This window comes from Letharia columbiana (genome assembly GCF_014066305.1).
Source record: "Letharia columbiana isolate WasteWater2 chromosome Unknown Sc0000028_s0, whole genome shotgun sequence".
Lineage (NCBI taxonomy): Eukaryota > Fungi > Ascomycota > Lecanoromycetes > Lecanorales > Parmeliaceae > Letharia > Letharia columbiana.
The window spans coordinates 342,129-365,673 of record NW_023501070.1 but is presented as its reverse complement, the minus strand read 5'-3'; the positions used below and the strand labels follow the sequence as shown (position 1 = coordinate 365,673).

The 23,545-nt window shown below is 47.3% G+C and overlaps 7 protein-coding genes across 7 annotated transcripts; 3 read left to right on the top strand and 4 right to left on the bottom strand.

The window, feature by feature from the left end:
* Positions 1-36: 36 nt before the first annotated feature.
* On the bottom strand, positions 37-4,097 carry HO173_008213 (uncharacterized protein; the record flags this gene model as incomplete). The annotated part of the gene is made up of 3 exons (XM_037310113.1): positions 37-44; positions 1,586-3,097; positions 4,076-4,097. The coding sequence occupies 3 exons, from the start codon at positions 4,095-4,097 to the stop codon at positions 37-39; spliced, it is 1,542 nt and encodes a 513-aa protein (XP_037163073.1).
* Positions 4,098-7,551: 3,454 nt separating this feature from the next.
* Positions 7,552-11,351, top strand: HO173_008212 (uncharacterized protein; the record flags this gene model as incomplete). The annotated part of the gene is made up of 2 exons (XM_037310112.1): positions 7,552-7,608; positions 8,637-11,351. 2 exons carry the CDS (start codon positions 7,552-7,554, stop codon positions 11,349-11,351), a joined length of 2,772 nt encoding a protein of 923 aa, XP_037163072.1.
* Positions 11,352-12,614: 1,263 nt separating this feature from the next.
* Positions 12,615-14,417, bottom strand: HO173_008211 (uncharacterized protein; the record flags this gene model as incomplete). Its single annotated transcript, XM_037310111.1, has 7 exons — positions 12,615-12,750; positions 12,815-13,354; positions 13,410-13,702; positions 13,765-14,024; positions 14,086-14,149; positions 14,210-14,296; positions 14,349-14,417. The coding sequence occupies 7 exons, from the start codon at positions 14,415-14,417 to the stop codon at positions 12,615-12,617; spliced, it is 1,449 nt and encodes a 482-aa protein (XP_037163071.1).
* Positions 14,418-16,131: 1,714 nt separating this feature from the next.
* Positions 16,132-17,864, bottom strand: HO173_008210 (uncharacterized protein; the record flags this gene model as incomplete). The annotated part of the gene is made up of 5 exons (XM_037310110.1): positions 16,132-16,986; positions 17,042-17,437; positions 17,487-17,547; positions 17,610-17,768; positions 17,821-17,864. The coding sequence occupies 5 exons, from the start codon at positions 17,862-17,864 to the stop codon at positions 16,132-16,134; spliced, it is 1,515 nt and encodes a 504-aa protein (XP_037163070.1).
* A 312-nt stretch (positions 17,865-18,176) lies between these two features.
* Positions 18,177-19,385, top strand: HO173_008209 (uncharacterized protein; the record flags this gene model as incomplete). The annotated part of the gene is made up of 1 exon (XM_037310109.1): positions 18,177-19,385. The coding sequence occupies one exon, from the start codon at positions 18,177-18,179 to the stop codon at positions 19,383-19,385; it is 1,209 nt and encodes a 402-aa protein (XP_037163069.1).
* Positions 19,386-19,666: 281 nt separating this feature from the next.
* Positions 19,667-21,232, bottom strand: HO173_008208 (uncharacterized protein; the record flags this gene model as incomplete). Its single annotated transcript, XM_037310108.1, has 5 exons — positions 19,667-19,748; positions 19,838-20,285; positions 20,341-20,471; positions 20,547-20,992; positions 21,047-21,232. The coding sequence occupies 5 exons, from the start codon at positions 21,230-21,232 to the stop codon at positions 19,667-19,669; spliced, it is 1,293 nt and encodes a 430-aa protein (XP_037163068.1).
* A 1,296-nt stretch (positions 21,233-22,528) lies between these two features.
* On the top strand, positions 22,529-22,891 carry HO173_008207 (uncharacterized protein; the record flags this gene model as incomplete). The annotated part of the gene is made up of 1 exon (XM_037310107.1): positions 22,529-22,891. One exon carries the CDS (start codon positions 22,529-22,531, stop codon positions 22,889-22,891), a length of 363 nt encoding a protein of 120 aa, XP_037163067.1.
* Positions 22,892-23,545: the final 654 nt, after the last annotated feature.

Here is a 23,545-nt window from a genome sequence, read left to right as displayed (position 1 = left end):
GAGATACATGAGAATGCCATGGAGGCTCTACTATTCTCAACCGTCTAAAGGATCAGCGTCACGACAGTCCCTCTTCTCAAGCATTCTCGCGGAGTGTGGGACCAGATGCACAGACACGTCCTTAGCGATCAAGTTGTGCACATTGGTTGTCAAGAGTATTGGGGCGGTGGAGGATCTGATAGACCAACTACAAGGCACAAAGGAAAGGGTCGATATCACAGTCTATGTCAGGGGATAGATTCAAAGGATCAAAAATTCAAAGAGATTCATGAGTGGTCGAGATTGGGGAGTGAATTGCTACAAAAGCCATGGCAAATGCCATTTTAGCCTGGGATAGAGCTAACGCGCGAAGAGGGTGGACCTGCGTCTCTTCCCTGTTTGTAAGCAGACCTATTCGGAGACTAGACTCCTGTTATATTCGACCATTGTCATTTCCTTCACGGAAGCATCAGAATTCGAGCGACTTGTCAAGTCGCTTTATCCAGATCAGAACAGAACACCTCGAGCTCTACTCGTCACTCCCACCTTAAAGCTATCAAATGGTTCATACCACTGCTAGCTCGAGGCTATCCTCTCTGCCTATTGGTATGCAGTTGAGCACACTGCACATATGTCTCGCTGCTTGGTTTGCCTTTGTTGAAGTCGTTTCTGGCTCAGCAGTAACTGAACAACGAACGTGAACCCGGGGCAAACTCGGTCTCGGAGGGCCATGGAACAGTGGACGATCAGACAAGGGTTTTGTAAGCGATCGATTCAAAGCCGACACGTCGATGCAGTCAAGAATCAGCGCACGTGAGATCGATGACACGGTCCTATTCGCTTACGATCGAGAGCTGCTGCAATTTGAGCATCGTCTCACCACAATTGGAGCGATTGCCGATTCGATGGAGGGACACATGCAAATATCAACGTTTCAGGTACGATTGCAACAGATGATCGAGACACTGGCGAGCGATGGAGCAAAATTGCAGGGGATATGGGACGTAATGGACGAGCTGAGAGAGGGAAGATCGCAGAGGGAAGCGAAGGGGGTCGATAAAGGATGAAAGGAATGCAGCGGAGGGTGAATCGGAAGATGATGAAATTCGGACGCTGAGTTCTGCGCGGGATAGGACTGCGAGCGGAGACACGTGGGAACGTGAGTGAAGTCACGGCAGGTGAGACACAGAGAGAGAATGTGGAGCACCACGGCCATTTTCTGGCATTTCAAGTTCCACCCTTCAAAAGACTCTGACTCTGATGCCTTCATCCCTCAAATGCTGGCTTATACGAGAAGCCGCTTCGAGTGCCATCTCGTCAAACTTGAACATCAGCCTGCCTCATTTGTGATTCCGGTACCGGAAAATTAGGACTATGTTGAATCGGTTCGATGCTGACTTTACCGAGTTACTGGTCTAAGCGAATGATGGCAAATATCCATGCGTGAAATTATCTACCCAAACTTATGCTTCACCCGTGATTCAACAACAGGTCCCCATTTGCTGTAATATAGAAGAGCATCAAGCCTTGAATTGAAAGCTTGCAGACCTAGCCTCTTTGACAAACGGCTTTTCCGTCGTCAGCTTGACTGTCTGTTCTCATTCACCCAACACCTGCTTCCCCTTCTCCAACGTCTCACCATCCACATCCGTGGGCACACACTGCGAGCCGGGCTGCAGGATGTCCTCGTCCCAGTAGCTTATGCACCTCTCCCTTTTCGGACCTCGGCCTCTACGATGGCGGTCAACATCTGGACTCAGCTGCGCCAGCGCTCCAGCTAGTTGGTCTTCGTGGATCGTAAAGTCTCTGCGGGCGGTTGACATCTCCGTCTCCGCACTGCTGGAGGCAATCCCGTCAACACGAGCCCTCTTGCGTTTTGGAGGGAGGCTAAGATGGCCCTGCAGGGTTGTAGGGTGAGCAAAAAGAAGAGCCTTGGTATGTTGGAGGGTTGCTTGAGAATGAGTCTGGCGAGAGTGGGACGGGGTCAATGCTTGGGGGTGTTGTGCAGGAGGATGTGTAGGCGAAGAAGAAGACTTTGAAGGGCTGATATTCTCCTTGTTGCTGGATGCTCCTAACGGAGATTGCAAGTCTTGCTTCAAGTTTGACACTGATACTCGGGGTCGTTTTGGGGATGAAAGATTCGGTGCTATGCTTTGTGAAAACGGAGCGTCATCCATTGGCAGATCCTCTGTGCTACAACACTGCTTTGGCGACCTTGAATGTCCAGATGTTGTTGCCTCTACAATTCTGTTGAGCCATGTGTCGATGTGACAGCGCTGTGTTTCCTCCGCATCTGAATGAGGGAACGGCAGTATAAATGGTACATCATGAGTAGAGTGTAAGTCGTCCCTGTCAGAGCCAAGACTATATGCATCAGAGCTAGACCGTAGTGATGGCCAATTCTCCAAGATCGGATACTTTACCTCTTCCGGGTTCTCGACAAAACTGGGAGTTGGTGCAATTGGCGTTGCAAACCCGCTGCTGATGGGCTCTTTGCCCTCTTCTTCGAGTTGTGATGGTAAAGAGGCGCTGCTGACCCTCAGCGCATCATCAAGACACATACCGCCAACGTCGGTAGACTCGCCGAGACATTGATTAGTGAGAGTCTCAGGGCTAGCGCAACCAGCTTTGGTAAAGGGTGTTGGTGTCGGAGAATGTGGCCCACTTCCAGAGGCCCAATGACGACTGACCTCCGACGACGCCCAGCCCGGTTCACATGACTCTCCTAGATACTGACTTATCTTTGGGAAGCGGCCCAGGCCTGAAGAGACTACGGTATCGTCCTGACAAGTACTGCCAAATTTGATGCTGCGAGCTTGCGAGAGGGGTAATCTGGACCTCTTGATGTTGGACGGCGATGGATATGTATGTGATCTGCTACCCTGCAATGAAGTTGCGGCGTCGCGGAAGATCATTGACATCTGTGCGCCGTGACCAGGGGTCGCTGTGGGTCGCGAGAGATCTGGCATTCGTCTCCTCTTCTTAGCACTGTTTGGCGTAGGCCTCCCCGGGCTGGTTGGGAAGGTATTTGCGAGATTGGCAGCAGTGAAGTCGTTTGGATTGTGGAGGTTGTCTGGTGTAGTCGTTGGATCTGACATAGCGATGCCTTTCCCGTCCGCTATAGAAGCTGCGTAAGCCTAACTCGATACTCTAAACCGCATCAAATCCTCATCCAAGGCGCGCGGAGCTCCACATCAGAGCTTTGGAGCAAGGATGAAGTCTTGGATACCGGACTTACCAGTACCAATACCAACGTGATATAGTTGATCACGCAAGGTATTCCCAAAAAGGTGCGCACGAGGAGAGGCCATGTTATTACAGGACACGGCTCTGACTGCACCCAGTGGTTGAAGCAGTCCAGTGGGAAGATGAAACGGCTACCTCAGGCAAGGCTCCTTGAATGGAAATAAAATGAGAGAACAGACCTCACAAGATTTAAAGACTTTGTGCTGACCAGGAAAAGGAAAAACTGCAAGTTGGTATACCAATGCTTGAAAGGAGAATTGTTCAATGTACGAGAGACGGAGAGTGAGGCCAGGATACTGAACGCCTAGTAGAAGAGTCCTTGTTCTGATCGTGACTTCCTTAGGCGAGCAAATCTGATGATAAAGAAATGGAAGGTCCGATGCATCGCATGAGTAGCCGAACCTTTTTCATTTCGGCATGTTCTCATCCAGACTGATGCCCACAGTATTAAGGAACCCAAATGAAGCAATACATCTACAGGCGTGTTCTCCAGCACTTAGAAATTGATTGTTCCATCTTCGCTCTGGAGTCTGACTAAGATGATGCTTGTGAGTCTTCCAGCAAGGCCCAAGGTCCGAGGTTGCGCAGCGGGCTTGAATGAGGGAAGACGTTTCGTGTGGTACGTCGCTGGCTGTGCCCTGGATCCCGGCAGACTCCGCCACCACAGGAAAACGTCAGCACAAAAACACCGAGTCAGCTTCCGAGTGCAAAGAAAAAGGCGAAGGTGGCAGTGTCAGGGACGAAAATGATCCAGATTACTTGATAATGGATCATGATGGAGACACTGAACAGATGAGAGATGGGCCCGGGTGATTAGTTGATCTAGGGGGTGATAAAAGGAGCAGGAGACCTTCCTTATCATCGACAGTCATATATAGCCAAATGACCGCACTAATAAATATCTATCACTATATTACACATTTTAATGGTTAATTAGGCCCTAGGTAAAATCGGATGATTTTAATTCGTTAAAATAGCTATCGTTCGATCTTTACTATCGCGCTATAGGGATATCTTATCAAATTCGATCTCCTTTTAATATAGAATTCTATAATCCTTATGATCCTTCTGATCCTCCTCCTTCTTCTTCTTCTTTATAATTGATATTAGCTATTATAGTATTCTTATAATTAGCTAATAAGAGGTCTTTCTTCTTCTCGCTATTCTTCTTCTATAAATAACTATTATACTACTCTACTATTTTACTTATTTATTCTCTATTTATAATAACTTCTTTATACTTAAGACTCGAGTGTCTAATCGTCTATTTATTAATTAATATAGATATATTATAATTTATTTACTCGCTTAGAGGTAAGTCGATTATAAAGCTTCGAGTATATATAGTTTATAGTTAAAAGCTCGTTCTAAGAGTACCGAGTTTGCTATAACTATTTATAATCTTTAAACTATTTTATTAAGATGTGGATTTATATTTATAATCTTCCGCTAGAATAATAGTAGATTATTATTATTATTCTAAGTATTATTAAGTAGTAGTATCTGGCTTTTCTACTTTCGAAAGTTAAAGAATTTAGTCTTAATAATAATAGCGTAATATTAAGTAGAAGTATATTACTTAAAAAGAATAATAGCTTTATTTAATCGAGTATTTTAAATATCTTATTATAGTTTTAGAATATAAGTAATAAATAACTCGATAAATAGAAAGAATCTATTTATTTAGTTTTTATAAGAATTCTTTTATTAAGAAATTACAAATTAAGGATTTAAAGCGATTATAGCGAGTCTGATATGTCAAATAATGTTAAACTATTAATTATCTATCGTATACTCGGTTTAGTATAGATTTATTACTTTCTAATATTCTTTAAGCATTATAGATAGACGTAAGAATATTAAGTAGTTCGTTAATTTCCTATCAGAAGACGGGATCTCTAAGATATTAAATTATTCGATTTGGAGGCTTATCAGCAGGAGTCTTAAATCCAGCTTCTTCGTCTTATACGTATGCTTATAATATATCTCTACTATCGATAAGAGACTATAAGAGATTAATCTATATACCCCACCGAAGGATTATTAAGGCGATTAATGCTTTATACCTTTTATATTAACGCATTTAATGCTTTCGAAGAAGATTAAGCTATTATTTTACTTTACGTATAGAGTTAATATATTTTAAGGCCTTCTTAAACACTATATGAAGCTCCGATAGATTTAGAATATTCTTTATTAATAGCTGTAGACTATAGGAGTTATAAGAAACGAAGAAGATATATCTAAACCGAGGATCCTATTGAATAATATCCTATATCGCTTGTTCTAAGTTATATATATTTGTGGCAAAGCTGTTTACCCTCTAAAAGTCGCCTTTAATCATCTGCAAATCTGAAAAGTTCCTCTAAATTTCAAATTGCTGATCTTCGAATAGGGCTGAAATTAAGAATTCCCCGGTTTAGTAACTATCTCAAAAACCAGCCAAAATTCCGCCGATTTAGCAACTATCTCAAAAATTAGCTAAAATTCGTCGGTTCAATAACTATTCTAATCTTCCGTTAGTCTATCAATTTAGTAGTAATACGTACGAAAAAAAAAAGTTCTAATAATCGACGTTACGACGGTAAGATTTTACAACGACGAGTATCAACGCTAACTTAAATTTGATTACGAAATTAGACGATTTAATAAAATTAGTCGCGTAAGTAATACTCTAATATAGCGTATAATAATACGTATATTGATGATGATATATATTAATACTATATATATATAGAATAATACTTACTAGTAGAGTATATTAGAGTATATTACGTAAAAATTTTTAAATTACTAATTTTTTTTAAAGTTACTAAATTAATAGAACTGGCGGAAAGAATTAAGATAGTTACTAAATCGGCGGAAAGGATTAAATATAAATAAAGTCTGCTTAATAGGCTAAATCGTCTAAATCGTGCTTATGATACGGACGGCGGAAATCGTACGGAAAGGAACTTCAGATTTGCAGATAAAACTTCTTTCACTATAAAAATTATTTATCTTATTATATTTACTATAGAAAGCTTTTAATATTTAATCGATTTAGTATAAATATAAAAGAATTAACTCTTAGCTATTATATATATATTAAGAATTTAATTACTTAACTAATTATTACTCTTATTACTAATGAAATTTAGGAGTTATAACTAATTTAGAAGTCTATTTATCTTTTCTTAAGTCTTAAGAAAAGCTTTATCTAGTAGAGTATCTATTATCTATCTCTTAAAAATAGTATTTAGCTAATTCCTTCCGCAAATAACTCTTTTATAGCTTTATCTTTAAAGAGATCTATTGATCTTTCTTTATAGTAGATAGCTATTGCAGCTAGCTTGTCTAATTGCTTACGCTTATAAAAGATAAATTATTATTAAAAAGAGATTTTTATATTTTATTCTCTATAATAGCTATTTTATATAGAATACTATTAAATCGTTATTGCTTCTTTATAGCCTTTAGATAAATCTAATACTTTATAAGATAATCTCGCTAACGTAAGATATACTTTATTAAGTTCTTCGAGTAATATCGATAGCGAACTCGCTTCTTCTTCTTTTACTAATCGATGTATTGATTGAAAGTACTATAGACGAGCGTATCTAATAGAGATATTATAGGCCTAATTATACTTAATAGTAGAACTTTATTTAACCGTATAATAATATAGAAATGAGAGTGGTAAGTGGATATTGAGTGCTTTGTTGGGGAGATGCGAGGGTATTCGGTATTCGGCTAAACCTCGTGCTGATTAAAATCTAATCTATTCGGGTTAGCGCTGTCATTTGTTAGGTCAGACGGCCTGTTATCGTATGACCGTTATATGACTGTTATAGGGGTCAAATGTCAGTCATTACGCATCCCTAAGTTGATCAGAGTTGAAGCTATTCAGAGCATTGACTAGGTAAGGTAGCGAGGGTAAGTAGTCACTAGATAAGGTACTTTAGCTACGGTAGTTATTATCTTATCCGGGCGGATTCCCATCAAACGCGCATCTTCATTTCTATTACTGTATTTACTTACATTACCGTCCATCTCCAGTCTCCACGTGTCCGTCGTGTGACAGATACCTTACAGTGTGTTTTTGCTCTCATGCCATGCTATGCCATGCCAATCATTCAGGTAGATTAGATTACACTAGCGTCCTAGACTAATTCCCAGTGAACTCTTTCATTTCCATCAAATTGCTCCAAGTAATAATAGTAATAGTAATGTAGTAATCTCTCGCTTTACTTTGCCTGGCTAACTTGCCCTTGGTACGACTGTCGAAACTGGCGAAAGCGAAAGCGAAGGCGAAAGCGCTCGTCTTTGCTAGATTGATCAGGCACCATGCTGAAACATAGCCTTCTTCTTCTTCTCCTCTCGACCTCCGACACTCGGCAAGAAGTGCACCATCATACCTCCTTTGTCCTGCATATGTTATGCTTCTCACTCGCTTTTGTTCTTTGCGACGGCCGGTATTTGTAAGGAAGATGTTTTATTTACAGCAACATAAGGTAAGATTACTTTGTGGTCCCTGAAAGTGGTCTTGTCGTGTCTGTGCAACAAAGAAAAGTTGTCGAGCTACCCACGAGTCTTGAGTCTTGAACCGGATCATATACCTTTCCTTCTTACACTTGCTTACACTTGCTTGCCGTAGGGTCATGTTGGAATTTGGATATTCCCAATTCCCATCAAAATCCCTTCCTTCTTCAAACCAACATCAAACGCCCCAAAAGACAAAAGAGAGACCCCTGCTTCACCTCCTATCCAATCACAGATTGCGCTTCAGGCCCCTGCTCCCCCTGCCGCTCTGCTGCCGAAATCGTCTAAACTCCAAACGATCCGCCCGTTTCTTCACTCGACTTAATCACTCTTTCATACATACAACCTTCTCGTATTCTTGTCCTCGTGTCTCTCTCTTTCTCATTCGCATCGTTACCGCTTCTTTTTTTACATTTTTATTTTTGGTTGCTCACCATATATCACCATCTACAAGACGTTGTACAGCCTCTTTCACCGCGCATTAGCATTCCTTTCTGCCATCGTTTCGCATTAATCGCGAGCTTGACGCTCCTGTACACGCAAATCACATCCGTGTCTCTTGGAGGAAGTAACTTCGTCACGACCCCGCATCAATTTTCAACCAACCATCGTGAAGGTCTTCCATACACGCCTTCTCATCTGTGCCGCTACCGCATTCCACATACATTGGGCCGCGCAAACACTGCCCGTCAGCCTCCACAGGCTGCACTTCTGTCCTTCGCTTCCTGTCACTCCTTCAACATTTGGTCCACCCATACGGTCATTACAGAAATCGAGCCTGTCCCGCGCTGCTGGTGGCCGTATCGTCAAGTCGCATACCACTGTACCTCTCACGACTATGAGCATGACTTGACCTATCCCAGGTGGTTCCTCCAACTAAGAGAACGAAGATGGAGTCGGACACCCGAGAACCTCGGCGAGGGACCGCTGGCCAAGGTCGGACAGTGAGTGGGGAAAAGAGTCCCGCAGGCTCCGTAAAACGTGCCCGGGAGAGAGCAGCAGCAGGCCTGCCGCCAGAGCGCCCCCAGATGCCGCCATATCCTACGCCGCTCTCTGTCAAGACCTCACCAAGAACATCTCCACAACAGGGCACCAGCCCGACGGACCGTGCTCGATACCCACAATACCCAACCCACGGGAGTAGACAGGGCCAGAGCTTTTCGAGCAACGTACCGTTGGCCTCCAGCCGTCCCAGAAAAGGCCCTGCGAGTCCTGTGTCTCCACAAGAATACACACAGACCAGTTCAACTCAGGAGCGGAACGTAGGTCGGGGTCCACCACCGCAGAGACCACCAAGACCAAATTTCGTGCCACCAATGCCTCAATCTTCTGGCTATAGAGATAACCAACCTCCACCACTTCAATATCGAAAACCTCAACCCCAAGAACAACCGCCGCGAAACTACTGGGAGGATAGTTACCTGGATTCTAGTAGCTCGAGTCGGCCACTCACAACCTCAACGACGTCAACGGGAACCGGTTCCTCTCCCGGCAGCATTCCTGATTTCCCTTCTACACCCGCGATGCCATCAACGCTACCAATGCCTTCTTACCAACCTCCTCCCAGGCGAAACCTCGGACCCCCACCTTCGGCACGAAAAGGTGGCTCATCATATTACTCGCAGACGTCCTTTGTACCACCCATACCGGAAGAACTGTCGGATACCCATAGCTCGTACGCTTCAAGTACTGTCATGCCAGTGAGTTGGAGTGACGGTCCGCCTGAATATTACATGGGCGCCGGCATTGATGAAGAGGAGGAAGAAGATGCACCCGGAGGCAATAGCGGCCGTGGCTCGAGCGCTGGTGATCATGATGATGCGAGTGGCCTGGTAAGGAAAGGTGGAAATCCACGAATAACGTCTCTGGACACAGTGGAAAGTGGAGATGAATCGGACAGAGGGTCACGCGGCATGCAAGAGCTAGATTGGCAGGCTAGACAGGATGAACGGTGGCGGCCTGGTTTCGCCGGTACTGCTGATACAGACCCCATCGGACGACATAACTTCAGGGGCAATGCGAGGCTACACCCGTATTCTGGATATGAGAGCGATGCAACCTTTTTAGATTCGCCGACTGGCGAATCTCCTATGCCTCGAGCCCTCAAGACAAATAACTTGCCAACCAGCAATGCCTATTTTGGGACACCATCCTCGACAGGTTCGCCCGTCGATCCCACAGTAGACCAGATACTGGGTCACCTTGAAAAAGGTGGCGCTCTCGCTCCCAGCGGGACGGCTTCCCCCTCAACAGCGGCGTCGATGACGGGAAAAGGGACCAAACGCCCACCAAACTTGAACCTGAAAGCTACAAAAGAAGGCAGAGACAGTGCAACGAGTCTTCCAGAGCTCATCAGGCGAGCAACAAAATTGGCCTCGAACCTTGATCGAGGCAAGACAGCAAGTCGACTAGGCATGCTGGATATGTTGAATGCGAAGGAGAAGGAGTCAAGAGAAAGGGCAGGCAAGGGCTCCCGCACTGGCTCGATATCAGACATCCTAGCAGCGTTTCCATCACCGTCTCCTACAACGCCCACCGGCCAGCGACCTTCCGGTTGGCCAACCCCATCGCCACATGGCAAGTCCAATCTTTCGAGAGCTCAGACGGTCAATTATGGCTCCTCGACTGGTCACAGAAGTAAGAAGCGGAGATGCTGCGGCATGCCTGTTTGGGCTTTCATTCTTCTCCTGATCATACTACTGCTGCTCATCGCCGCTGCTGTCATAATCCCAATCACGCTGATTGTTCTTCCTCGCCAGCACAAGAATAATTCACCAACTCTTGACAGCTGTCAAACGAGTAACCCTTGCGGAAATGGCGGGACAAACGTCCTCATCGACAAGACGTGCAGATGCGTCTGCGCTAATGGCTATGTAGGGCTCACGTGCAACACGCCCGGTGATAGCAGCTGTACAACCAGTGATGTCCCCGTTACCGGTACCACTGGGGCCTATAAGAATTCAACCCTCGGCAGCAGTATACCTCGTCTTCTCACCGCGGCAGAGTCCAACTATAGCATCCCAATCACCTCATATACACTTCTCTCCATTTTCAGCGCCAGCAACCTCTCATGCTCTTCAGAGAACGCTCTCGTCACCTTCAACTCACAGTCACAGCGCAGAGATCTTGATCTTCCGCTCCTTTTTTTCTCTTCTGAATCTCATTTTCATCATCGTCCTAGAATTCTAGACTTGGAGGAGGTCGTTGCACTGCCTACAAGGACCCATCACCATCCCTCGCACATTCTCGAAGCCCGCGGTGCTGCTCAGACCTCCGAAAACATCGTCTTCGCCGCTCCCACTGGGGACGTTCCCCCAGCAGCAGCATCTTCGGTGCCGGCCTCCACTACCGACGAAAAGACGATTACCTCAACTGTGCTAGACTTCGCTCGCACGGCCGTCCTCTTCATCTTTCAAGAGACCTCATCGCTTGACATCACCACTACCGCGTTGGACAAATTACATGCTACGTTATCCAACGGGAAAACTTTTGATGCGAGCGACACCAGCGCCGGTGGGAACATCACCGTGGATCTTTCGGCTTTGACCGTCGGCTTCGGGAACGGGACTCTATATGGAGGGAAAGGTACTGGAGCGAAGCGTTGAGGTGTCGAACCTCGACGCTTGACCCTTGTATTCTTATATTTTACAATTCGCTCCTACTTCATTCGTTTTTGAGCAACGGCGAACGGCGCATTTGGGTGGTCCCGACGGGCTGTATAGATTTAATGTCTGAATGTGGCGGAATAATTTGCGTTCAAAAGCATATTTCTTGGGTTGGCTTTTCTCGAATCGGATTGGCGGCTGTCCGATTACCTCCCTGTCGTTTGCCTTCTCTGTGAATATATTATATCATATCATAGCATTGTTGCCGACATCTACTCTTGAGCTACCTCTGCGGCTACTTTGACACTCTACATAGCGTTTCCTGCCGACGTTCTGTCCTTCAACTATATCTACGGATACCTTTATCTCGTCACAGCGCTCCTGTTATCATCAACCCTGTTGCTCTACTTCTATTACATTGTACATAGGGTCTTCTACCGTTAGCCTTCAACTATCTCGCTCATCTTGAACTTGAATCTTAGATACCTTTCACCCGTTCCACCGCCTCGTGGCGCTCATAGCAATCACAGGCACCATCACCCAGCCTTTTCGGCCAACATAGACGTCTTTGCAACCATCTATCCTCTGCCTACGAATTGGGCACATGCTAGTCTAACATTCCCTTCTGCAAGTCCACGGAGATCATGGCTTATCAACGGCGAGGGAAGGTGCTACAATGTCTTGGGAACGGGATGATGATGGAGCAGTGAGGAGGAGATGGCACCGGGACTATTGCCGGCGGAATCGGTTGGATGAGACCGTACCAGAAGAGAGCGGGCGAAAGGATATGGAAAGGATAGGAACATGGGCGCTGAAAGGGACTGCGGCACGAGTCACGGAAGGACTGGTCCCAGATTTCAATTTGCTTGCTAAACAAAGGATCGGTAGTAGATCCAGCAACAAACCTAGCCACATGTCAGAAGAGCACTCGTCCTTTTTTTCCGTCGTTTTAAGCTCGCTGCGAAACAAAAATGTTTGGTGTGACAAAGACCAAGCCCTAGGGGTATGAGTGACGGTGCCGAAATGCATGATGCTTGCTGCCGCTGACCCCTCCGCCATGGCTCTGCAGCGGTGCAATTTGCTTCCGCCCACTGACCGTGGAGGAAAGAAGAAGAAGAAGAAGCAGATGAAGAGAACGCCGCTAATTTTCGTGGTTGGATGAAAGAGGATCCACCTCTTTCTTGTTGCCACCGTCGAACCTCGAACGGGAATAGTAATGTATGAATGATAAGAGGACGAATCCTGGTTAAAAGGTCAAGTTGTCTAGGATGAAGCCCTCCTAGAGGCTTCCGGTTCGCCAGCTTTTTCGTAGACACGCCCGGGTTGCCATATCTGAGGCTGAAAAGCTTGATTTGTGAAGTGCGCAGGGTCTTCTTTTTTGGATCTGTCCGGACTACAGCTGACGAACAAGAGTCATCTTCTGATTGCCTTGAGGAGGGGTTTTCGAAGGCTTGAACACTCACTCCTTCAAGACATCGCTCTGAATCTGCTCCCCTTGCGCTTTGAAACGTCTGTCATACTTCCGCTGTTGCTTTGTACGAGGCTTGAAATCTGCTTGAATTGGCAATTCTTTTGGGGCGGGCGAAATGGGCGAAGCTGTCGCGGCCTTTGGAGAATATTCCTCCTTCACTGCCGGGTCCACTGACGGATAGATTGGCGTTGCCGGTGTCGCCGTACGTGGTGTAGACGAGAAAGTCTCGGCCTTGCTCTGGTAAGACGGATAGAGGGGCGGTGTTGGAGTCATCGTACATGGTGCAGACGAGAAAGTCTCGACTTTGCTCTGATAAGGCTCGGTCGAGGTAGGGGTAAAAGGCATCTGAAACATGCTGGAGGAGAAGCCGGGAATGTCTGCTAGTATGTCCATGTCCCCAATATGGGAAAATTGCGCGTGGTTAGAGACCGCAATTTGTGGAGCAGACACGAGGCGTATCTCGGGATGAGACAGGGTGTGGCGCGACATCTCCGCGACGTCTTCAGTCTTGTACAACAGATCGTAGTGCCCTCTACTACAGATTAGCACCCCCCATCAAGTGAGTCCACGTCCACGGAGAGACGCACGGTCTATATAAAAGGCGGATCGTAGGACCGCCCTTCTTCTCGTTACCATCAGCGTCAAGCACAGGCAATCGATGCGGCGTGACCTCTTCGCCGGCGCTGCGGTCAAGGTACAGAACTTCGATAGCCATGCCCGCTTCGTTGATGATTGCAGTAGCGAGAGCTTGCAATCCGACATGGTCAAGTTCAATCGAGAAAGGCTCAATGTTTCTCGCACAATAAGTATGGACGTCCATGTCGGGTAAGAAGCCTGCGTAAGATTCTGCATTCGACTTCATCCACGCACTGGTGATGAGCTGAATCACGTTAGCAAAGCTAATTGGAGAGAGTCAGTCTACAGTTTCAGATTTAGGACTACCTTGAATGAGTAGGTAAGCTGGCTGGAGGGCGCATCTTCGTTGAAGATAGCCAGTACTGCAGCGCCTCCATCATGATTCGGTAGAGTTGCAGCCTGCTGTTCCAACAAATCCGCTGTCGGCTCGATGAAGTCCTCATACAAGTCTGGGATTCCGACAGCGTGCATCAATGCCTCGAAAGCTCTGAACCTCGCTGCTTCTTCTAGCATCCTTGAAGCATCGCCAAGGCGGAGAAGAGTTTCGAAGTAGCCGAATGCAAGGGCTTGTGGAGCTCTTAGTCTGATGGCACCGAGGAGAGATTGCACGAGGGAGGAGGAACGTACCTCGCCACCCACAATTGCCGTCGCCCTTGAGCGTGCGGTAATGAGAATAAATCTGGGGAAGTGCCTAGTGAAGGTTCAGGCGGTTTGCTTGTGCATTCTATTCCTGGATGTCATGGGTGTATACCTTGGTTTTATTGACGTAGACTGGGTCTGCTTGTGCATATTCAGCGATTAGCGCGCTCGTCGACTGCTGCCGCCCAACTAAAGGTCCCTAGCCAGCTGGTCAGGATAGGTAGCAAACGGCGGTGGCTTCTGGTCATTACCGGAGCATCAGGGCGCCAGTCGTTCGACAATCTCTCCATGTCTGCCAACTCTTGCTCCGAAGCCATCATTTTTCAGCGCCAATAAGAATTTTGAACTAAAGTGAAGCTTGCTCAAGAGCTCGGCGGCACTACTGGTCTCTTCGGAGACTCTTAAGTATATGATGGGAGTGGTGGGATGAACCATGAATAAAAGATGATGATAGGTTGAGTCAAAGATGAGAGATGAGAGAGGCCGATAAAGGTAGGTAATGATATTTGGGGGGTTATACGCGGATACAAAGTACTTTTTGGGAGGACTATGCGATGCGATGCGATGACAAGATAAGATTAGATTAGGTGTGGAGGTTTCAGGAATGTATGGGAAAAAGAAATGGAGACGAGTAGAGAAATGGAGGATGTCGGAAAGGGACTGAAAAGGAAGGATGTTGTTGTTGTGGTGGTGGTGGTGGTTATGGCCAGAGGTCAGAGGGAGAGACTGTGATTTTCCGCTTGATGGTCTAGCAAAAATGAAGCATCACCCCCACCCCACGTCTTTCTGCTGCAGCACTCGGCAACATTCAAAGGATTGTCGGGTCGGTCGATCCGGGGGGGGGGGAGGGGGGAGGGGAATTGTGGCTTTGAGATGGATAATATATTGTTTGGATTATGTTGGTGAATTATTGTGTATTCATATTGTCGCTATTGCAGGTGGCGGTGGAATGATGGGGGTCTGATGTTGACAGAGGCAGGATTATTGTTCAAGATTGTAGGAGTGCAGGCGAAGGTGTCTCGCTAGTAAAGTAGGTGGGTAGTAGTGGGTAGGTAATAAGTCTTGATTTTGAGAATTGAGATGAGTGGATGATAAGAAGAAATTAAAGAAACTAAGGTAAGGTAAGGTAAGGTAAGGTAAGGTAAAGTAGGCATGAGTAGCACTGGTGGCACGACTAAAGTACCTTAGGTGCCTGAAGAAACTACCGTACACTACTACTTAACCACCATTGACTGATTACTTAAGAGTACATGATGTATGCATCTCTTAAAATACTCTACCTTACAACCCTATGCGATCACGTGCGTTATGCAATAAATAAGTTATGGTGCACCGTTCAAAGAGAGAAAGAAAGAAAGAAAGGGAAAGAAACGATAGAAAGACAAGAGACTGCTGTGCACCTTTTGATCTCGAGCACTTCTGCTGTCAAACAAGTCCATCCATCCATCCATCGCCATCGCGCTTTCATCACTTCGAGGAAGTCACTGGAGCAATATTGTACTGTAGGTATATGCCTCGGCCCCCCACACATTCTCGCGTGGAAGGGCAAAAACACACGATGAGGAAAGAATCAAAGATGGTATGCGTTCATCATATGCAACACAGTTACCTCCGCGGCTCATTGCCGTGCCTGCAGAAAGTACTCGTAGATAGATAGATGCATGCACTGGCAAAGGTGTCACCCTTCTACCCTCTCGCCCTCTACATTCTTCAATGCATGCTTGCTGATCATTGCTATCAAGTACTTGCTTGAAAATCTGCCAGGCAGCTGGACGCTCAATACCCTTTTTCTGCCACCCTGCCATCCTGCCATCCTGCCATCCTGCCGCTGCTTCTGATCCCTGCCGTACGGATACACCCGCATCTGGTGCCACTAGCTAGATGATGCTGCAGAGGTACCAAGGCTACTGACCAGGTAGATATTCACCGCCGTGCAAGTAGCCGTGTCTCCCGTGCATCCGGGGCCTGCTGACAGCACATGCTCTGTGCATATCCGTTCCATGCGTCTCTTCGGCTTGCGTGGAGCATGTCCTGTCATTTCAGCATGCTAGATGCCCGCGCACTAAAGCCCACACCCTTCTTAGCCCCTCTTGCTTTGCCGAACCCAGCAGGTCCTTGCCCTCCGCCGCCGCCGCCGCCACGGTTCCCCGTTGACAGTAAGCCAGCGATGGAAGGACCACCTAATGACTGAGAATCGTCTGTCTTGAAGCCGTCCCCTTCATCCAGAACAGTCCTAGAAAGCGCACCAATCGCAGATGTCCATTCTTGCAATGCGTGCGTCCGGTTGACATCACTGCGATTGTCCATCTCAACAGTGCCCTTCTCCTGGTTGATCTTGCCCTCGATCTTTTTATCGAGGATCAAGAAGCCCACAATGTCTTGCACCTCCGTGACGGATATATTTAGCCGCTTGGCAATAAAAGCTAGCGTGAAGCGCGTATAGGGAGCAATCAACTTGAGAACTCCGGTGGTCCGCAAGCTTCGAGTAACCTCATCAATATTCTCGGCAATGAATGGGTCTGCTAATACATCCTTGTTGTTCTGTAATATCGATTCGTATCTGTGGATGTCGTTCTGTTGATAAGCGTCGACCAAGTCAGTCATGGCGGATATGCGGGGATCGTTCTTGTACGGTTTTGTCTCTTGAGACTCGAAAGGATTGATGTCTGATTTCATGAGCATAGTCGTTAGTACCAGGTACTTCAGAACCTGGATTCTTTGTAGAGATCCAGCTTCGTCGTAATTTCGAAATGACTCGAAGAAGTCGGTCTGGGCTTCCTTCCAATTTTCTTCGCTCATGTGCATCTTTCCTCCACACTCCCGGATGATACCCATGATCTTAGGATGGGGTACTGCGGATCGAACCTTCAGAGCTCGTTGATACAATGCCTGTGTGATTGGTGTCAGGAAGATTATCCGATCATTACAGGATAGTTTTGCTTACCTTTAAGCGTTTGTTGTTCCTCGTCTCTGCGTACATCTGGATCTCTAGAGCATAGATCTCCAAAGCATAGGTTCCTTTGCTTGGATCATCCGTTCCGTCTTCTTTCTGACAAGCACGATGCAGCTCCTTGACCAACTTGACCAAATGGGTGTATTCTCTTCGATCCAACCATAGCCGCGCTAGCTTGATGTTAGTCTTCAACCACAGTCTTTCGTTGTTCGTACTCTGGAAAGATTCTAAAGTTTGAGAATAGAATTTTTCCATGCAGTGGTATGCTTTCTCGTCTTCGGCACCCTTCTCGATGAAGTCTAGCATGTTGTTTATGGACTTTTCCGAGTAGTTGCGAGTGACAGCAGACTTGACGTAAGTTAGGAGCTCGGTGTAGTGCTCTATAGCCTGCATTCCGATGAGTACTAGGCTTCCATTCGATTATGGAGCCTCGTACCTTGTCATATTTGCCAAGCTTGTATTCTAATTTGACAGCCTGCTTCAAACCCTTGAAGCCCCTTGGGTAGTAATTGTCAGTCTCTCTGGCGAAAAATCAAGGCCCATTTTCGTTGGTACTGACCAATCTCCTTTTTCATCTTCCAGAGCCGGCATCCCCAGAAACTCTTGGATAGCTTCATCTGGATTGTCCGCCTTCATCTGTTTGGCATTGTAGTATTTGTTCTCGATACCGACATCTCCTGCTTCTTCTTCATCGTCATCTTCGTACTCAAAGTCGTATCTGCAGTTCATCAGCGGAAGACCGAGCAAGCTGAAATTGCATAGCAACTCACTGCTCTTGATCAGAATCTTGCATAAAATCGTCGTCGTCCGACATGGTGTAGGTGGCTGAGGCTGTAAGCCTCTGCTGAAGTTAGGGTTGAACAAGCTAAGCGTTTGGAAAGCTTTCCAGGATTTTACCAATGAGTGTAGCGTTGTAGTAGCAAGCTTCACAATCGATAAGATGGTAAGGCTTAGTTTCTTGGCATCAAATTGGCACTGACGAGAAATCGACCAACCTCCCTCACAGATTAGCCGACCACTAACTTATAACGCATATATCTACCAGATTTCTGTCTCGGTATTCTGCTATCAATCTTGCATCCCTGCACTGACCTTCGCGGCTTTAATCTGAGAGAAATTAACCAAGATGGGAGGCGGAGACCTCAATCTGAAAAAGTCATGGCATCCCGTTCTGATGAGCAACCAGCGGCGGGTATGGGAGGAAGAAAAGAAGGCGCTCGACGAGCGCAAACGTATAGAGCAGATGATGAAGGAGCGTCAAGAAGAACGGAATATCCAGGAAATTCAAGATATGCAAGAGGCAGCAGGCGGTACCAAGAGAGCCCAGCGCGTGGAGTGGATGTACTCTGGGCCCTCGGCTGGCCAAACCGGAACCACCGAAGAGATGGAGGGGTATTTGTTAGGGAAGAGGAGGATAGATGGGCTGATCAAGGGTACGGAGAACAAAAAGCTGGAGAAGGCGTCTACGGAGGATTCATTCATGGCTTTGCAGAACGCAAATACTGTCAGGGATACGGCTGCTAAGATACGGGAGGACCCTATGCTGGCGATCAAGCAGAGGGAGCAAGCTGCGTACGAGGCGTTGATGAACGATCCTGTGAGCCGAAGACGTCTGCTCAAAGAGGCCGGGCATGATGTCAAGCCCAAAGAAAAGGAGAGACGACGCAAGCACAGACACCATCATCGCAACGACAGAGATGATGCCCGTTACTTCAGCCCTAAACGTAGGCGGACAGGTGAGGAAGACAGGCGCAGTCGGAAGAGCCGAAGGTATGATGAGGAAGACAGACACCATCGGAGAAACTACCATGACCGCCGTCGACGGTCAGATTCTTCAATATACTCCGGATCTCCATCACCACCCCACCGCCGAAGATCACCCTCTCCGTACAGCCAGCGAAGGAGCAGGTCTCCCTCTCCTTACTGTCACCGCAGCTCTCGATCGCCGCCTCGCCAGCAAACCAACGGCCACCACCTCAATCACAGCAACAGCTTTCCCTCCAATCGCCCTCCGCCTCGTCACAATACTTATTCCCCAGAAGCACAACCCAAAGAGAAACCCAGAGATCAGGCTATGGACAAGTCTGCAAGATTAGCCGCAATGCAGGCTGACGCCAGCGATCTGGATGCTGTACGCTCCAACCGACTTGCCGCCATTGAGGAACGCGAAGGCGTAGAGCGAGAAGCGGAACAGAAAGCGAGGGATCGATCGGGAAAATATGGTGGAAGAGGAGACTTCGTCAATGGGTTGAATCGCAGGGCTGGAGAGATGGATGTTGCTGAGAGAATTCAGAGAAACAGGGGTGGCCTGGAGAGGGGTCTTGACAGAGAATGAGTGCCAAGTCCGACTGATGGTGCGGCCCACAATTTTCGGTAAAGGCCTTCATTGCATGAAAATACCCACTTGAGCGACTGGCACTTTGCATAAGCCTAGAACAAATGAAGAGAGTAGTCGAAAAGTATGTCCGCCTCAATCTTCCCCATCGTATCATTTGACCCGAATTTCTGCAAGGCTGATGATCGCGTCCTCCTGATTTCTTTCGGTTCATCAACAATGATTTCATCATCTCACATCGTACTGCACCGCAAGAGGTACCCAGCGTGACCTTTCACAAATTAAAAGTTCTCCACCTCCAGCATACTCAGCCAGTTCATCACCATCATAGCCTTGACCAGGTTACCTCTCAAATCAACGTGCCTGCATACACCCACCGAGTCAGCCCAGGATTGAATGACCCACTCCCAAAGCCAGCAGTCTCAACGCAAGCCCCAGGGAACAACACTTACACCCCATCAAACTTGTTGCTCTGCACAGTCGCATTCCACGTTCCCAAATGTTCCAGCCCTCTTTTCCGAACCTCGATCCCGACAGACTCCTCAAAAATCATCGTTGCTTTGTTTCCCTGAGTGATAATCCACTCATCTGGCTTGTCTTTCCCGGGGGCGTTAGGCGTCAAAAACAGTCTTGGCCAGAAGCCGGTCTCCCGTTTCCGCCCATGGCTCGTCGAAGATCCCGAAGAGGACAGAGATGATGAGGGAGACAGCCAAGGAGCTTGGCTCAGCACTGTATCAAGGATCGTATCCAGCCAATCAAGGGTAGCCTGCAGGTCGAGATCATTCCACAGTCCATGGCCGAAGATGAATGCGTAGGGCCGAGACGGCTTGGTGGCGGGAAGGAGAGAGCGCAGGCGGTCGAGTTCTTCAGAAGCGATGGGGAAGCGAATCATCTGTTCGACTGCGGGTTTCAATCAGGAGTGAACCGCGAAAAAAAGGATTGAGATTATTCTTACTCATGACATCGATTGAATTGACGGGGCAGGCAATGCTATCTGGATCGTTTCTTACGACGTCGGCTGTCTTGAAAATCCCCTGGATGGAGCAGGCTTTGACATTGAATTGGTAGTTGCAGAAGCAGTCCTTCCTAGATGTCCCACGTCGTCAGCACGCTAGTGACCCTGCAGCTTGCAAAGTCCATGCTTGGGCCCAGGGCGATTACCTTTCTTCAGGTGAGAAGTTCCAGTCAGTTACAGCGCCGTAGCCAAGATCTTCCCTGATCATCACGTTGATACTCCCAATAACGTGGCGCATCATGCTGTCCCCAATGATGATGACCTTCTCAAATCGGGCCAAGATCTCACAGATCTCCTCCGTCGAAAACCAACGCATGTCACAGCCTCGAGGCATATAGGGCGCGTCATTGCCAATGCGACCTCCGGAAGACATCGCCGTTACCATGGACTCGCGGTCTGGACATAAGGGAGCGAATGGCGCATGGAGATCCAACGACGAGATGTTGCAGGTGTTGCGATACTTGTAGGATGAAAACGTGTCAATCGTATCCGAGTAACGATGTGGTAGCGGTTCGGGAGGTTGAAAAGCGGCATGGGGGATGAAAGTAGCATTGTATGTTACTGGATGTGTCAGATAGTCTGGACGGCGTGACTGTAAAGACTTGTCATTTAGAAAGATCCGTTGACTTCATGCACGAGTACGTACTCGATGACGAGCATACGAGAAGAGCACACTGTGCAGGAAGAAGAGGATCAGCACCCCGACTGCCACCAGAGCTGTTCTTCTTCTTGTCAAGCTCCACATGCTTGTCTTGTACGTTGGCGACCATGTGTGTGATCTGCCTGCAGGCGTTGTAGGGACCGACTCATATTTGTGGTTGTGGTGAAACATGGTCGTCTCTGCAAGAAGCTTCCAAGGCAGTCTCTCAATATACTTTGTGCACTTGAACTTCAATTCTCTGTTTACTCGGGAAGAGCCTCGATCTTAAAGTAAGCGCGGAGACTACCAATATTTAGACGCCGGAACACTCTTGACACCTCATGGAATCCTTGGTGCTGGCAGGCTGGGACAGACTCTTACAGAAGACGCCAAAGGTACGATGGTTCATGCAATTCGTGCTTATCCTGCACGGAAGCTCTAGAGGAACACCTACATGTGACACATATGAAAAGCATCAGATTGCTTGTTAACACGCATAGATTGGTCAAGGCCTCCTACGCTCGAACGGAACTTCTTGAAGCAAAGATGTTTCTTTGTCCCCTAAATCCTCGAGGGAACAATTAGACCTTCCTACAGCCAAAAGGACTGGAGCCCCAGGAAGCTCGACTCATGCAAAGCCAAAAGCCGACAGGCAACAAGTTTTCCAAAGCGGTTTTCCTAGATGAGTTGGCCAAGGCACCAATTAAAACCCAATCTGCTGCTTAAGGGTTGTGTAAAGTTTCTGGGAAAAGCCGTCATGGTGACCATCCCATGCCGTACTCTAAAGCTGCAAACTTGTCTTTCAGCCAACCGGACCATCCTTTTAACTCCATAGCTCGATTCATAATCCCGACAACCCTACGCAAGAATTCGAACTCATCTTCAAGGTTCCGGAGTCAGTATCCCTTTGCTGTGGAGCAACGAAGTAGGGATATGTGGAGGGTTGCCTATGCTACATTATAAAGCTGATTGATTTCTTGTTATATTCTCGTCAAAAGCATCTGACTTTTGGGGCTCCCTGCCTCGTACAAGTTCATTGTCTGTGTCAATCTTTCTGGCTTTGTCCAACTGTTCACACTTCAACATGTCACCTTTGGTACACAAACAAATAACCATGAGGCCTTCTGATGTTTTCCGTGACATTCGTCATCCACTTTACTTCACACCTTGATCATGACTACAATTAGACAAGATCAAAACTTGCAGAGCATGTCATGCCTTTTAGAAGACACTCGGTCCTCCACTGACTAGCCGAATGACGTTTGTATACTTCTGCTTTGTGACAACATAAGCCCACACCGCCACGCGGATGAGCAAGTGATAGAACACTTGATCTGGGAGCCTGAGGTATACAATCATTTCAGGGCTGACTCAACATCAATCGAGGACTTCCGCGAGCCCTTCGCGTTTTGCGATACCACTCAAAGATACCCCTCGGGCTTCTCAAATTCCACGCTCCCACTTGCAGCAGCCTACACGAGCAGTATAATGGACGCTCGTTGGACCGATACCAATGATATTCGTGCAGCCCTGCCAGCTATCGCAGACTCAAGCAGCCGCCCAGTGTCTCGTACAGCATTGATCGCGTACGTAAGGGGAACTACCGAGCTCGAACCTGCTGTCGATGCTTTCACTCTCATGCCACACAGAGAATCCAGCGAGGAGAAGCAGATTGATGAAGCCACTGGCGGTGTGGAGGTCGCGGCTGTGACCTCAAGATTGGAGGGTCGGGATATTCAAGGGGAAGAGTACCCGACTACTCAGGCAAGGCCTGGTGAAGGGCCAGAGTCTCGTTACATGAAGCCGCAGGCTGGCGATCGATCGCGCTTCAGGCCGTGGGGATACATCTGAACGACAAGTTATACAATGACGACGGCAGTGCGAATTGGGACAGGAAATTAGGTATTGGAGACGTTATGTACCTAGATTGTGGATCCTTTCACTCCGCTTGGCTGTGTTCCTAGCCACAATTTTAAACGCAATCAGGGCGCTACCTCCTATCACGGGTCCGTATGGTCTTATAGCGTTGCGACAATTCCCTCACGATTCGTTGAATGGTGACAGGTGCGTCACACCTATTTGGAGTTCTAATTTGCGATGCGCGCAAGGGGGCTTTATGAGGCTCCATGAGGCTCCATCATGCAATTCAAAGGGGTAGGCGATGGTTCTTTGCATTCCATGTTCATCCTGTGAAGCCTCACCTTCGCAACATGTACCACTCCTTCACGTCCAGAGCATCATGACGGCCTTTGGGAAAGGATGTTCTGCTACTTTACATGAAAGCAGGTTGTGGTCGTTGTCTACCCCACCAACCCTGTTAGCATCTTACATGTCAAACCCCCACATCGGAGCGGAGCTACCTTATGTACCTCAATCACATGATACATGAAGTACCAATGTACATAACCGAGGCTGCAGATTGTGGGGTAGGAGTGGAAACTTTGGAAAGGGGAATAGTCAAGCAGTTGATAGGTACGTCGGGTTTTTTAACAGGTTATCAATTGC